The following is a 15624-nucleotide window of genomic DNA, read 5'->3' as shown; positions in this document are numbered from 1 at the left end:
CAATATTTCTCATTAAAAATTAAAATCTGCATCTGACCTAAATTCAGTATGTTTGCTACAATGTCCAAATGATTTTATTATGGACTGAGTTCCATAATAAAAACTTTAGGAATCTCAACTCCTCTATCCCCTCCTATATTTTCTTTGGACAAATTGTTTATGGCCCTGATCCAACTCATAATGAACTAACCCTTCTGAAGAATTCTTAAGCAGTGTTCCCAAACATAGGACTCAAAAGAAGCTTGGCTGAACAAATACTAAGGAATTGATGAGCTGTAATACAGATACAAATCCTGAAACTACTGTAAATGAGACTTAGCATCCCCCTCACATAATGTGCTTTATTCTCTATTCTATTGTGATCGAGAGTGCTCGCCAAAGTTGGGAAGTCTCTCAATTATCCATGATGATGGAGACCCAAAAGCTGAAAGAGTGGGTTGTTTTAGTATACTTATGTGTAAGTCATTCACTGTGCTATTTCTCTCAAGAGCTAACGTGGCACCAAATGTTTGATTGCTTCATTGGCCCACCTTAATGATCTTTGTGTGCCACCCTTTACACTACAGTGCTGCTACTGTTGCCAAGATGATGGTAGTCAGGTGTTTCACAAGTTAATACATAATAAATAGACACTAAAACCAGTTAGCATGAAATAAGACACAAAATATCTACCTACCTATCCTACATAGGATATTATAAAAATTATGGTAATTTATCAAACTTAATAAATTTATTATATTTATCAATGTAAAGGGAAACATTTTCTCTGTTAAAAATTAGGAAACAAGTTTTACTCCACAAACTATTAGTATTAGCTAGTGTGAAGTAGGCTCTTTTGGATCAGATCACAGGGCCATGTTTGATGAACCTGTTAGAGATTTTAGGGTGCTAGGCTACTTAGGTGAGCTGTTCTTGGGTTATAATCATCGGCAACGTTGTAATCAACAACCCATGTATTTTTACAACAGCCTCAAATGCACTCCAATATCAGCATCACCAGTCAGTGCCCCCTTTCAATAGCCTCCATGAGTGCACACACACACACACAAATGGCACACACACACACTCTATTATCTATAAAATATTAAGCTTAATAACTTACATATCAAAAGTTTCCAATCACACAACATTCAACACCCAATTATCTCTATTTCATCATTTCCAAGAGAGCCAAATCTGCACTGTTTACTACCGGTTTTATATACAGAAAATCATAAAGATCCATGATATAAAGAGAAAAATATTCTATCTTCTCTGGATATCTAGCTGATGGTTTTATATTAGTAATCATTATAGATACTTCTGAATCCCTAATTTTATAAATGAAAACTAATGATACTTTATACATTATTATTATTAAGTAGTATTTAAAAATACTTACTTTATTAATTTTCTCTTTGGGATGTGTCAGAAGTGCTGGGAAGTGTGAAAGAGCATCACAGTTCAAAACTACTTGTGTTTGCTCATCAGTTCCAGTAACAATGTTGCCCACAGCTCGAAGTGCTGCAGTCTGCAACAAAAGATTTAATGAGATGTTCTATTATGAAAGATACATTCTTTCATTCACGCCAACTATGCTTTTTGAGCAAGTTGTGTCTGATACAGATTTAGGAACAGAGGAGTGATTAGGACAGACAGGATTAGGGAGTTTACATTATTGTAGAAGACAGTCAACAAACAAATAAGGATAATTTTGGATAGTAAATTAGGGCCATAAAGACAGGAAGACAGTACTTTATATTTTTGATTCAGTGTTTCAACAAATTACAAAACAAAAACACAGTGCTCTTCTGAAGGAAAGCTGCTTACTATGAGATTTCAGTATTGTACGAATTTGAATTATCAATTATTTTTCTGTTGTTGTATTACACCATTTTCTGTCAAGTTACAGTTTTCTCGGGGGGGGGTAGGGGGAGCTAATTTTAATATTTACAAGACAAATGACTCCGTTTTCAACCCTCAATTGAGATATAATTCATATTAACATAAAATTTACCCTTTCACAATGTACAATTCAGTGGTTCTTACACATTGAGTTGTACAACCATAACTAATATAGAATTCCAGAACATTTTTATCACGCCAAAAAGGAGTATCTGTACCCACTGGTAGTCACTCCCATTTCCCTCACCCCCCAAGGGTTCCTGACAGCCACTATAGTATGCCTGAGACATCTGTTGATTTGCCTATTTCAGACATTTCATATAATTAGAATCGACAGTGGGTGGCCTTTCTGGTCTGACTTCCTTCACTTAACATCATACTTTCAAGGTCCATTCATGTTGTAGCATGTATCGATGCCTCATTCCTCTTCATGGCCAAATAATATTCCACTGTATGGATATGTCATACCACCATTTCCACCTTTTATTTAACCATGCATTAGTTGATGAACATTTGGATTGTTTTCACTGTTTGGCTATGGCAAATAATAGTGCCATAAGCATTTGTGTGCAAGTTTTTGGGTGAACAGGTGTTTTCAGTTCTCTTGGGCATCTACCAGTGAATGGAAAATGCTGGGTCATATGGTAACTCTATATCTAACTTTTTGAGGTACTATTCAAACCGTATTCCAAAGAGGCTGTACCATTTTACGGTTTTATAGCAGGGTGTATGGATTCCACTTTCTCTACATCCTTGATGAAACTTGTGACTGTCTTTTTGACTATACCACCCTGGTGCATACAAAGTGGTATTTCATTGCAGTTGTTTTTTTTTTTTAAGGTTTATTTTTGAGATAAAGAGAGCGCAAGCGGGTGGTGGGGGCGACAGAGGATCCAAAGCAGGCTCTGTGCTAACAGCAGTGAGCCTGATGTGGGGCTCCAACTCATGAACCATGAGATCATGACCTGAGCAGAAGTCGGAAACTCAACTGACTGAGCCACCCAGGTGCCCCTTCATTGCAGCTTTGATTTACATTTCCTTCATAACTAATAATGTTGAACATCTTCTCATGTGCTTATTGATCACTTGTAGATCTTTCTGAATAACTATTTAAATGTTCAATGTTTAATGGGGTTATTTGTCTTTTTATTGTTGAGTTGTAGAAGTTCTTTATGTATTTTAGATAGAAGTCACTTTTCAGATATATGATTTGCGAATATTCCTTTCCATTCTTTGGGTTGTCTTTTCATTTCTTGATGGTGTCCTTAGAAGCAGAAGTTTTTAATTTTGGGGCGCCTGGGTAGCTCAGTCAGTTGAGTCCCCAACTTCAACTCAGGTCATGATCTCGCAGTTCGTGAGTTCCAGCCCCGCATCCGGCTCCATGCTGACAGCTCAGAGCCTGGAGTCTGCTTCAGATTCTGTGTTTCTCTCTCTCTCTCTGCCCCTCCCCCACTCACACTCTCAAAAATAAATAAACATTAAAAAAAATTTTTTTTTAAGTTTTTAATTTTGGTGAAGTCCAATTTATCTACTTTTCTCTTTGATTGCTTATGCTTCTGGTATCATATGTAAAAAATTGCTGCATAATCGATTATCACGAAAATCTATTCTTATGTTTTCTTCTAAGAGGTTTACACTTTTAGCTCTTACATTTAGGTGTTTATTCTGAGCTAATTTTTATATACAGGAGTTTAATTTCATTTGTTTATAGGTATATATTTAGTAAGTCTCAGCTACATTGTACAAGTATAGTTGAATCACTACTTCCTGAAAAGACTATTCTTTGCTAAGTGAATTTTCTTGGCACCTTTGTTAAAAATCAACCGATCATAAATGTATGGGTTCTTCTGGACTCTTGATTCTATTTCACTGATCTATATGTCTACCCTTATGCCGGTATCACAAAGTCTTTTTCACTGAAACTATGCAGTAAGTTCTGAAAGTGAGAAGTCCCCAACTGTCCTTTTTTAAAGTTTGTTTCTGCTATTTCTGGGACCTTTGTATTTTCATATGGATTTTAATATTAGCTTGTAAGTTTCTACAAAAAGGCACCTGGGATTTTAACAAATTGAATTTAATCTGTAGGTAAATTTGGGGAGCACTATCATTCTAACAATACTGTCTTCTACTCCACGAATGTGGATGTCTTTCCATTTATTTAGTAAGTCTTTAATTTGTTTTAAAAATGTTTCTAGTCAGGTGCCTGGGTGGTTCAGTCGGTTAAGCATCTGACTCTTGGTTTCAGCTCAGGTCATGATCTCACGGTTCATGGGTTCAAGCCCTGTGTCAGGCTTTGAGCAGACCGCGCAGAGCCGCCTTGGGATTCTTTCTCTCCCTCTCTCTCTCTCTCTGCCCTTCAGCTGCTCATGTTCACATTCTCTCTCTCTCTCAAAATGAATAAACAAAGTTTCATAGTGACCCAGCTTCTTTAACAAATAAATTTAAGAGGGGAAAGAAAAATAAAACTGTAGAGTAACAGGAACATAAAAACAAAGCTACCAAATGCAATGTCAACCTTGTTTTGATATAGATTTCATCAAAGTGTGGGAAAAAAAAATGAAGCAATCAGTAAAATTTGGATACTGATTGGATTCTAATATTAACTTTCTTTTTAAGTTTATTTATTTGAAAGAGACAGAAACAGTGCAAGTGTGGGGGGGGAGGCGGGCAGAGAGAGAGGATGAGAGAGAGAATCCCAAGCAGGTTCCACACTGCCAGTGCAGAGCCCCATATGGGGCTCGAACCCACAAAGCTATAACAACATGACCTGAGCTGAAACCAAGAGTCAGACATTTAACTTACTGAGCTACCCATGTGCCCCTGATTTTACTAAGATTTAAAAAATACTCTAACAGTACTGTGATTATATAAAAACATACAGCCTTATTTTTTAAGAAAAGCTGATGAAATTATATACTATCTGGGACGTGTCAAAATAATTTGATGGGGGAAGTAGGAATATAGAGGAAACCTACATGGAGGTTCATTACAAGTATTACAACATTAACTTTGAAAGCTGGCTAAAGAAAAATTCCAGCCCTATTTCTGAATGAAGTCCAAAATTAAAACTAAAGATGCATTCTGAAAAAAAGAAAACAAAAAACAGACCAAATACCCATACCAAGATAGAAGTATTGCACTTAAGAAATGCAAACTCAAGGGTACCTGGGTGGCTCAGTTAATTGAGCGTTACCTTTGGCTCAGGTCATCATCTTGTGGTTCGTGAGTTTGAGCCCCACATCAGGCTCGCTGCTGTCAGTGTAGAGCCTGCTTCGGATCCTCTGTCCCCCTCTGTCCCTCCCTCACTTGTGCTCTCTCAAAAATAAACAAACATTAAAAAAAAGTTCAAGAAAAAAAAAAGAAATGCAAGCTTAATAATACATATGTATACGAATATTTATTTTTTAAAGTTTATTTTTTTTTAGTAATCTCTATACCAGACATAGGGCTCAAACTCACAACTCTGAGATCAAGAGTCACATGCTTTTCTGAATGGGCCAGCTAGGTGCCCTAGTAAGAATACTTTAGTGAACCACAAATAACCCTAAATGGCAAACTACTCTATTAATTCCTTCTGAATTCAGCTCAGTGTTCCCTTTTTCTTTAAAGTGCTTTACATTTTAAGATAGTGTATCTCCATTCTAACTGTACATGAGAAACATCTGAAGAGCTTTTTAAAGCCCAGGTTTCTAGGAAATATCCCAGATTTACTAAAACAGAATCACCAGGGGTCAAGCAAGGGAAATAAAAAAAAAAAATTTTTTTTCTTTAAGCTTCACAGTTGATCTTAATGTCCACCCAGGGTTGAGAAATAGTGCATTAGGTTAACGGTTTTCCTTATGCTATTATTGACCAGACTGTAAGTCATCATAAGATGAAAGCATTCTATTTACATCAGAAGGGTAGGGAGAGAGCTTGCTGTATATCCCTTTACCACTGCAGTTTGACAGTTACTGCTCATAATATTTGTGTGAACTTCTCACCCTCTCTTTTTTGGCTCTTTCTAGATGGCTTGGGATAAATATTTATATGGAAGGATTTAGAAATAATAAAAGGATAAAAAGTTAAGAAGATTTTAGGGGTGCCTAGGTGGCTCAGTTGGTTAAGCTTAACTATCCAGCTTCAGCTTAGGTCATGATCTCGTGAATCATGAATTTGAGTCCCACATTGGGCTTTCTGCTGTCAGCTCAGAGCCAGCTTTGGATCCTCTGCCTCCCTCTCGCTCTTTGCCCCTCCCCCGCTCTCTCAGAAATAAATAAAAACATTACAAAGAAAACAAAAATTTGAAATAATTAAAAGGAAACAATTTAGGAAGCTCCTGAGCAGCGTATTTCAGTACAAAGCCTTTATCACAGTGCCAATGAAGTTAAGCATTAACTAAACTTGCCAGGTGCAGTATGGCCGTTAAATAAAAAGGGGAAAAAAAGGAGTAGAGTAGGCAAAAAGAAACAGGACAAAAAGAAAAAATTAAAATATCAGTACTTATTTCAGATGCCACCATGTTATCACATGAAATTTCCTAAGAAATTCTTAGAAATCAGTAATTAACAAAGGAGTTGACCTGGGATGGGGTTTTTGGTGGGGTGGGAATAGGGGGACAGGGAAAGATTCTTGTTGACTTGTAGTAATCTTACCCCATTTTCTCTCTCTTTTTAAAAATTTTAAAAATTATTAAGTAGTCTCCATGCCCCACATGGGACTTGAACTCATGACCCTGAGATCAAGAGTCCCATGCTCTACTGACTGAGGTACCTAGGTACCCCTCATTTTCTTCATCTTTAAAATGGGGATATAATTGGGGTGCATGGGTGGCTCAGTTGGTTAAGCACCTGACTTTGGCTCAGGTCATGCTCTCATAGCCTGTGAGTTTAAGCCCCACATCGGGGTCTCTGCTGTCAGTGTGGAGCCTGCTTCAGATCCTCTGTCTCCCTCTCTCTCTCTGGCCCTCCCCTGCTCACATTCTCTCTCTCTCTCTCTCTCTCAAAAATAATATACATTTTTTAAATATGGGGATATAATTAATACCTCACTCCTTTCAAAGATATGTTCTTACTTTATTCCAAAAAGATATCTGCACCCCTATATTTATTGCAGTGTTATTTATAATAACCCAGATATGAAAGCAACCCAAGAGTCCATCGATAGATGAATGGATAAAGACATGGTATATACATAAAATGGAATATTAGTCATAAAAAGATGAGATCTTGCCATTTACAACCACATCGATGGACCCAGAGATCATGCTAAGTGAAATAAGTCAAAGACAAAATACCTTACGATCTCAATTATATGTGGAATTTAAAAAACAAAATGAACAAACAAACAAAACTCAAAAACAGATCCATAAATACAGAACAAACTGATGGTTGCCAGAGGGAAGGGAGGTGGGGTGATGGGCAAAATGGGTGAAGGGGAGTGGGAGAAACAGACTTCCAGTAACTGGATGAGTAAGTCATGGAATACAGAGCACAGCATAGGGAATACAGTTAATGGTATTTTAATAGCATTGTATGGTGTCAGATGGTAGCTACACTTGTGGTGAGCATAGCATAACATATAGAGAAATTGAATCACTATGTTGTACACCTGAAACTAATGTAACCCTGTGTCAACTATACTTCAATAAAAAAATAGATTAAAATAAAGATGTGTTATCAGGCTAGAAATATACTTTGAACTAATGAAACTGGCCATTTTTAAATGCCATGCTTAAAGCAAATTAGTGGTAAAAAGCAAAACAAAACAAAAATATTGTATTATTAACAACAAACTCACCTGAACTTTGACTTCCTGGTGGCTGAGTAGAGGAACCAAGTGAGGGACTATTCCAGAGTCTATTACCATCTGTATCTGTTCATTGCCAGCATCAGTAAGGTAAGAGAGGGCCCAGACTGTATCTACCAATATCTAAGGGATAAAATGAAAATTCAAATAGCCTTTGAATATTTTCTAACTTTAATAATTCTTAACCATACAGACTAATCTATGATTGTTCCACTGCCTTTTTTCTTCTTCTCTCAATTCACTGAAATCTTAATCTCTATTATACTAAACAACATCATCTATCAATGTCTGTTATCAAGTATGTGAATCCTTTAGCCATATTCAGTATGCTTCAGTTAATTATAATCCTGACCACAGGTTGGTAGCTAATCTTAATTCACTAAGATACACAGTACACCATACAGGAAATAGAAAAAGACATTCTCTTTCTCAAATACTCACACTGACGCAGAATACGTCCAAAGATATTATAGTAAATACACAGAGTTGGAAAGACTATTAAGTATCCAACATACACAGCGATTCAAAACATCTGGGCTAGATGTATTTGTTCAAGTGTTCTCTAGTATCACTGGCATTGTGTTGGTATGTCACGAGCCAGTATTTAAGTATTAGGAGTTAATAGCAATTTCATCTTTTCCAACCAGTTTGCTTTGCCTTATAAAATTGGAGGCAACTTCTCTAATAATGAAGTGTCCCACAGCTGCACATCGAAACATGAAAAACAACCATAGATCAATCTGTGTGATCTATAATCAAAAACGTTTTAGTAAAAAAAGAAAATGCATAATTTACAGCATGTGCCAAAACTACCTATTAAAAAAAAAAAAAACCCTCTGTAGCTAAATTATACTATAATTTAACCTATAATTTTTAATGTTATATTCTGAAGTTCAGAAGCCCATTGTGTTTCATCTTTCTTTTGTATTAAGTCTAATTAGTAGTTACGTCCAAAAGGAAGTAGGACAACTGTTGAACTGTTGCATAAATAATACAGTTATTGACAAAGACACAGGAAAAGTAATTGTGCCTGGAACTTTACTTCCGAAGCCTTTCTGGAATATGAACTCTGTGTCAAAACACAAGCCAGGAACATTTGAAACCTTTTAAATTCTAAACCAACATTATGTTTGAAACATCTGAGAATCTCCTGGTAGGAGAAAACAACACTTTGCTATTGTTTCTTTCAAAAACTAAAGAGAGCTCTTTGGTTATTTTTAATGTAAAAAGAAGACTCCAAATCAAAGAATTCACACACATAAGGTGGTATTGAAATACATGAAAGAACTAAATTTCAACTTACAAATGTAAATCTTTTTTCTAGAGTTCCAACATATGCCAAAATTGGTTGATAAAGGCAAAGAATTTCAAGTTACTTGTCCATGACTGTACAATTTTTTTTTTAAAAGGCCCAACACTAAATGTCATTAATATGCTCACATCAAAATCACAATTTAAACAGACTTGATCTCCTATATAATTTCTGTATTAAAGTTAGTGTTCTATAATAAATTTACTAATTATAACTACAGTATAATTTCAGTGTTTCACTTATGCTTTGTGGAAGCAGTTTTTTATTTTTTTCTTTCATGGTCTGATTTAAGAATTTGCTAAGTTAAGTTTACCTAAAAAGATTATATTTTTAATAAATATTATTATATAGTAAACAATATTACTTAGCAAACATGCTACTAAAGAATAATGAGACTAGCTTGAGAAATTTAAGATACATTAAAAGAAAGATGGAGTTACAATTTCAACTGGGTTGGGGTAAACGGAAAGAACACAATACATCTCTGAAATAAGGTCAATCAAGTTGTCAGGTTTTCTGGGAGAGGTATAAATGTTCAGACTAACTTTCCATGGAAATTTTTTAAAAGTGTGAAAATTTGTAATTTAATAAAAAAACTTGGTATTACAGGAGCCAAACTCAAAAATGGCTTATACGTTCCTTTAAAACAAAACAAAACAAAACAAAACAAAACACAACACAACACCTTGGACTATTAGGATTGAAAACAAAGTATCTTTAGAGCAAAGATCATGTTAATTTAATGAATTTTGTACATATGTCACTCCTTGATGTAATATAATTCTAAGTTTGATTTGTTCCATATGCTTTAGACAGATCCTGGAAAAAATGGTATTACCCTGGAAACTGTAAAGGAATGAAGCAGCTTATCAAACAATGGTCATCACACCAAGCTGTTTCTAAGGAACCACGTAAGTTCCTGAATGTTGCTGTGCATTGTATCCCTGTGCTTTCTTTTACCCATTATATTTCTAGCTTTTCTAATACACTGAAGGTGAGGCTGGTTTTGTAAGCAGTCAGGGCAGTTTCCCACCTCATCATACTTCCTGAGGTGCTTTTTCTTTTGCCATCTGTATTGGTGAGAATGAATAAGGTATATTAATTACTTTAAAAATCTAGTCTGCAGGAACTTTTTTTCTTGTTTGGATATTTATGAGTTTTCTCTAAAACATGTGAAGCCACTAAAAAGTCACCATAGATGGAAAAATACAGTGAAAATGAAATTAAAGAGCAACTGATGTTCTCAAATTGATGTATGTATTCTTATGAATACAAACCCATACATAAAGGCACAAATATTTCTCTTTTTTAATCTTTCAAAAAATGAAAGTACAATTAGGCCTATGTATTCTCTCAAACACTGGCCAGGCTGTTAAAATGAGCTTCCATAAAAAGCTCTTGACCAATCAAAGATATAATCTTCATGGGAGAGATCACTAACTGGCAACTTTAAAACTTTGAAAATGAGTTTTTGCAACACACAAACAACACACACACCCCTTTAAGAATTTTCAAAATGAGTTTTTAACTCCCCCTCCAACATGTTATTGCCCAAAACAAAATATAGTTAGGCTTGATTTCTTCACTGTAAATTATATTTTATGATACAGGAAAACACAAAGTAAATACAGTAATAGTAAGCTATTACAGCTCTTGAAATGGAAAAATCTGATAGAGTATACTAACATCATGTTCAGCATAAGATTTTCTTCCCTATGTCATAGAGGCAGCCCTAGACATACATACATATACACATAAAAAATACTCACATTTACGTCTGTGTGATGAATTAAGACACAAAGAGCTGGAAGAATCTGAAGAGAGAAATATACAGATTTAAAAACATATACATAATGGTATCTAGTTAAAAAACAAAAAAGAAAACACACAACACCTGTTTACCTCCTGAATGGTTTCCATTGGGGGTGGTGGGTCTTTGTGGCGACATAAGTTGACCATAACCCAAGTAACATTCCTTAAGAATGTTATAGGAATAGATGGACTTATGAAGGAAAGTAAAGGTTTCACAACTCCAAGACTTATGACATAATCTCTACATTGTGGCCCATCACCTGTAGGAAGGAGTGATTAATTCAATAAAATACACTGACAATAAGCAATTCAGAAAACATACGGCAGTGGGTTCAATATGCTGCTTTCTAGATTTTTAACTATTAGTTTTATATAAAAGTGTAGCTATTTAGTCTTACAAAGAAGTTCTGGACAACAACCAAGTTCTCATTTTAGGTCTTTTAGCCAAGAGAAGCAACATAAAGTAATAACATTTTTTTGGTACATGATTTACATATTCAGGTTTATAAATTGTTCACTTATGTTTTTATGCCATCCAAAAATAGAAGCCTAAGGATTCTTTAGAATACTTTGTGAGCAGAGAACTGCTGCTTTTACCTTCTCTCGCAATGGTACTCAGTTTAACAAACTTTCATGTAATAAAAACATATGTATATGTACACACATCAAAATACTATTAGAAAAAAAATCTGTAGAATTTATACTTGTGACCTAATATCAGAGTACCAAAAGTATTAACTACAAATTATTTGACATATTTAAAAAAAACTATGTCAAAAATAAAGTTAAAAAATAAAAAACTATGTCAAAAAAAAGGAGTGGGTGGAGGAATGAACCAATATCCCTAGAGCAGTGGTTCCCGAAGTAATTTTGGGGCCCTATCCCAGATCTGTTAAAACAAACTCTATGAATCCAGAATTCTGGGTCAAGAATTCAAGCCCTTATCATAGGATACTGAAAACAGTTAAAAGTTTGAGAATCATTGCCTTAGAGAACTGCCAAATGGAATTTCTGTATCTAGAGTATTGCCGTAATTTCTATCATGAAAGTCATGTTAAGTATTACATTCCACAAATGAAAACCCTTTTCTTTGCACTGCAATATTTGGAGATAAAATCCCTGTTATTTTGGCATCCATGTAGTCTAATTATTCTACGATGTCACAGGAATTGAAAACCAAAGATCAAGATACTGCATTAATAGTTCTAAATCTAAAATTTAGTATAAAAGCAAAGGGGTGAAGGAATTTGAATACACAAAAGATAGCATTCTTTTTTTTTTTTTTTAATTTTTTTTAACGTTTATTTATTTTTGAGACAGAGAGAGACAGAGCATGAACGGGGGAGGGTCAGAGAGAGGGAGACACAGCATCTGAAACAGGCTCCAGGCTCTGAGCTGTCAGCACAGAGCCCGATGCGGGGCTCGAACTCACGGACCGCGAGATCATGACCTGAGCCGAAGTCGGCCGCTTTACCGACTGAGCCACCCAGGCGCCCCAACAAAAGATAGCATTCTTAACAGCAACAGATCATATGTGAATAACACTTTACGGAGAAATTCTCCCATTTTAAAACTCCTACTTGTGGGACACTAACCATCCCTCTGCATTCTACCTTGGTCCCCCCAAACGGTAATATAGAAGAGGTACATTAAAGTAATACTGACTACTTCCATGCAAGAACAATGGTCTGTGGCAAAAATAAACTTAAAAAAAAAATTTTTTTAACCTTTATTTATTTTTTTGAGACAGAGAGAGACAGAGCATGAACGGGGGAGGGTCAGAGAGACAGGGAGACACAGAATCCGAAACAGGCTCCGGGCTCTGAGCTGTCAGCACAGAGCCCGACGCAGGGCTCGAACTCACAGACTGTGAGATCATGACCTGAGCCGAAGTCGGATGCTCAACTGACTAAGCCACGCAGGCGCCCCAAAAATAAACTTTAATACTAAGGGACATAATACAGTTCAGATTCCAGTTTTTTTCCATTCTCCACTCACTGGAGGACAGTTTTTTTAAATTTTGGAGTTTGAGTAAAGTTCAGATCTAGTTTAAAAACAAATCTTGAGGGGCGCCTGGGTGGCTTAGTTGGTTAAGTGTTGGACTCAGGTATTGATCTCGTACCTTGTGGGTTCAAACCCCGTGTTGGGCTCTGTGCTGACAGCTCAGAGCCTGGAGCCTGCTTCAGATTCTGTGTCTCCCTTTCTCTCTGCCCCTCCCCTGCTCACCCACTCTGTCTCTCTGTCTCTCTCTCAAAAATAATTAAACATTAAAAAAAAATTTTTTTTTAATCTTGAAATATTAGAATCGTCTTTATTCTTCCTACAATTATGTCAAAGAAAAACTGAAAGGTATGGTAATCATGGTGTTCAACATTTAATGTCACGGTCTATAAGCTACAAACACCTTCTGTAGGATGACGACCTCACAATAATAATGGATAACATTATTGTATTTTACCATACTAAAATCTATAAAAAATACTAAAAATTTCCATTTATACTCTTTTTAGAACTGCCATTATGGAGAAAACTTATTGGTTTATTTTGTACCACCTTTTTTTTTTTAGTAGTTTCTATGACAATGGAGAGTTAGGGAATAAAATGGACACATCAACACAATAAAGGAAGGAGATACATATTTCATAATTACTCAAATAACTAAGATTGACTATATATTTTTTTAAAAAGCTGTCTATATATAAAATGATATTACCGTATCATAAGCAACAAAAAATTCATTCTATTTACCATAGGTTTACACTTAAAACAGCTTAATTTCTATAAATTATTTCACAAAAATCAGTACGAAAATGACAAACTGTTTCTCATTTTTCACTATTTGTAGTCATTTTTATTACACAGTATATGATAACAATTTTTGGACTAGCATTACAAGTTTTATACAAACCTATGATATTTCCCAGTGCCCACACTGCCTGCTCACAGACATTTTGATGGGGTGAATGTAGAAGCCTCAGGAAAAGTGGCACAGCATCTAAAGGAAAAAAATGTAAGTTACATTTAAGTTTAAAAATAGTTTTAGAGCTCAATTTCAATAATATTGATTAAAAAAGGGGGGAGGGGACTAAAGATACTATGCTCTAAACCAAAAATCAATCTGTTTTTGCTGAAACCTAAGAAGAAAGAAAGCTATCACAAATATATTTGGGGTGCCTGGGGTGGCTCAGTTGGGTAAGTATCTGACTTCAGCTCAGGTCATGATCTCACAGTTCATGAGTTTGAAGCCCACGCTAGGCTCCGTCTGACAGTGCAAAGCCTGCTTGGGATTCTGTCTCTCCCTCTCTCTTTCTGCTCCTCCTTGATTTCAGCTTTCTTTCTCTCTCAAAATAAACACACTTAAAAAAATTAATATATATGTATATATATGTTAAAAATATTTATTAAATGTTTTTTTACTAGGGTAAGAATAATGGAAAAATTTTAACTAGCAGACCACTTAATTCACCATCAAAATGGCAGTTTCAACATACAAATATCGTAACAAGTTGGCAAATTTTCATTCATAATTAAACCTGGATAAAATTCCAAATTAAAAATCAATCCTTATAAACAAACAGATAAATAAATTCCTTACAGATTAAGCATTATTCTCAAATTTTGAGGAATAAAAAGGACTCCAGTTGTTGAAATAACTTTTGAATGTGGAAATGTGAAATAACAGGAGGGTGCAGTTCAATACAGTGGCATAGTAAGATCCTGACCTCACCTTCCACCATGGCACATCAAACCTACAGCTACATATACAACAATGCTCTCTACAGAACTAGCTGAACAGGTCCTCTGTATCAAAAGATAAAAAGATCACACTGAGACAGATAAGAGAGTCAGAGACTGCCATCCTTACAAAGCCATGCCCCCCCCCCCCTACCCACCACCGCAATAGGAGGGATTCACAAGTGGGATGGATCTCATAAATATGGAACATATCCCTGAGGAGGGGTTAGAGCCCCAAATCAGGCACCCAAACCCTTGGGACCTACACCAGAGACAAACCCCCAAATCATCTGGCTTTAAAAACCAACAGAGCTTATGTCCAAGAGACCCAAAGGCTGTAGGAAACCAAGGGTACACTCTTAAAAGAATCTGTTCAAAGACTCACTTGCCCCAGGACCCAGCACAAAAGCAGTAGGTAGAAAAGTACCTAGAGCATATGTAAAGGAGGTTCATTGGCTAAGCTTAAAGCCTAAGGGATGAGGGTCTTATGGAACTTTCTCCAAGGATGGAGGTGCTGGCAGGTGCCATTTTTTATACACACTACCTTGCTAGCAAAACTTGCACCAGCCCTTCACCCCAGCCCTGAGCACTGCTGTAGCCACACCCCACCAAACCCAGTGGGATGGCTCATCCTGGCCTAGCACTCCCCTGTGGCCCTGCCAAAGCTGGCAGGAGCACAAAGTCCACATAGGGGATACTCCCTGAATGCCTAGTACTGGTCACTGGGGTGGGGTGGGGGGTGTCTTAAATTTGGGGGTTCCGTGGGAATGACAATCTGAGACTACTTTTGACAGGCTCCACCTCCACAGCATAGCACAGATTGCTGCCTAAAACATTGTCTTCCTGTGACCATTCCTTCAAGACTGGGAGAGAGAGCCATTTCACCTAATACATAAAAAACAAACACAGAAAGTCAAGTTAAGTAAGTAAACTGAAGAACAGAGCCAAATAAAACCCCAGAAAAAAGCTTTACTGAAATGAAGATAATTTACCTGATAACGAGTTCAAAAACATGGTCATAAAGATGCTCCCCAATCTTGAGAGAAGAATGGATGAATATAGAATAAATTTCAACAAAACAGAAAATACGAGGA

General features: G+C 36.1%; 1 protein-coding gene and 1 non-coding gene across 3 annotated transcripts in view; both read right to left on the bottom strand.

The window, feature by feature from the left end:
- KPNA4 (karyopherin subunit alpha 4) overlaps window positions 1-15624 on the bottom strand; it is a 68126-nt gene that overhangs the window by 14334 nt on the left and 38168 nt on the right. For both annotated transcript variants that reach the window (XM_042998385.1, XM_042998386.1), the window contains 5 exons: window positions 13704-13790; window positions 10886-11055; window positions 10753-10797; window positions 7663-7794; window positions 1382-1510 (listed from right to left, as the gene is read on the bottom strand). In XM_042998385.1, coding sequence (XP_042854319.1) covers window positions 1382-1510; window positions 7663-7794; window positions 10753-10797; window positions 10886-11055; window positions 13704-13790 — 563 coding nt within the window. The remainder of the gene's footprint in view (window positions 1-1381; window positions 1511-7662; window positions 7795-10752; window positions 10798-10885; window positions 11056-13703; window positions 13791-15624) is intronic.
- On the bottom strand, window positions 836-1164 carry LOC122230892. Its single transcript, XR_006207959.1, has one exon.

The sequence above is a fragment of the Panthera tigris genome, chromosome C2 (assembly GCF_018350195.1).
Source record: "Panthera tigris isolate Pti1 chromosome C2, P.tigris_Pti1_mat1.1, whole genome shotgun sequence".
NCBI lineage: Eukaryota > Metazoa > Chordata > Mammalia > Carnivora > Felidae > Panthera > Panthera tigris.
Note: the sequence above shows the minus strand (reverse complement) of the source record. Positions and strands in the feature narration are given on the sequence as shown.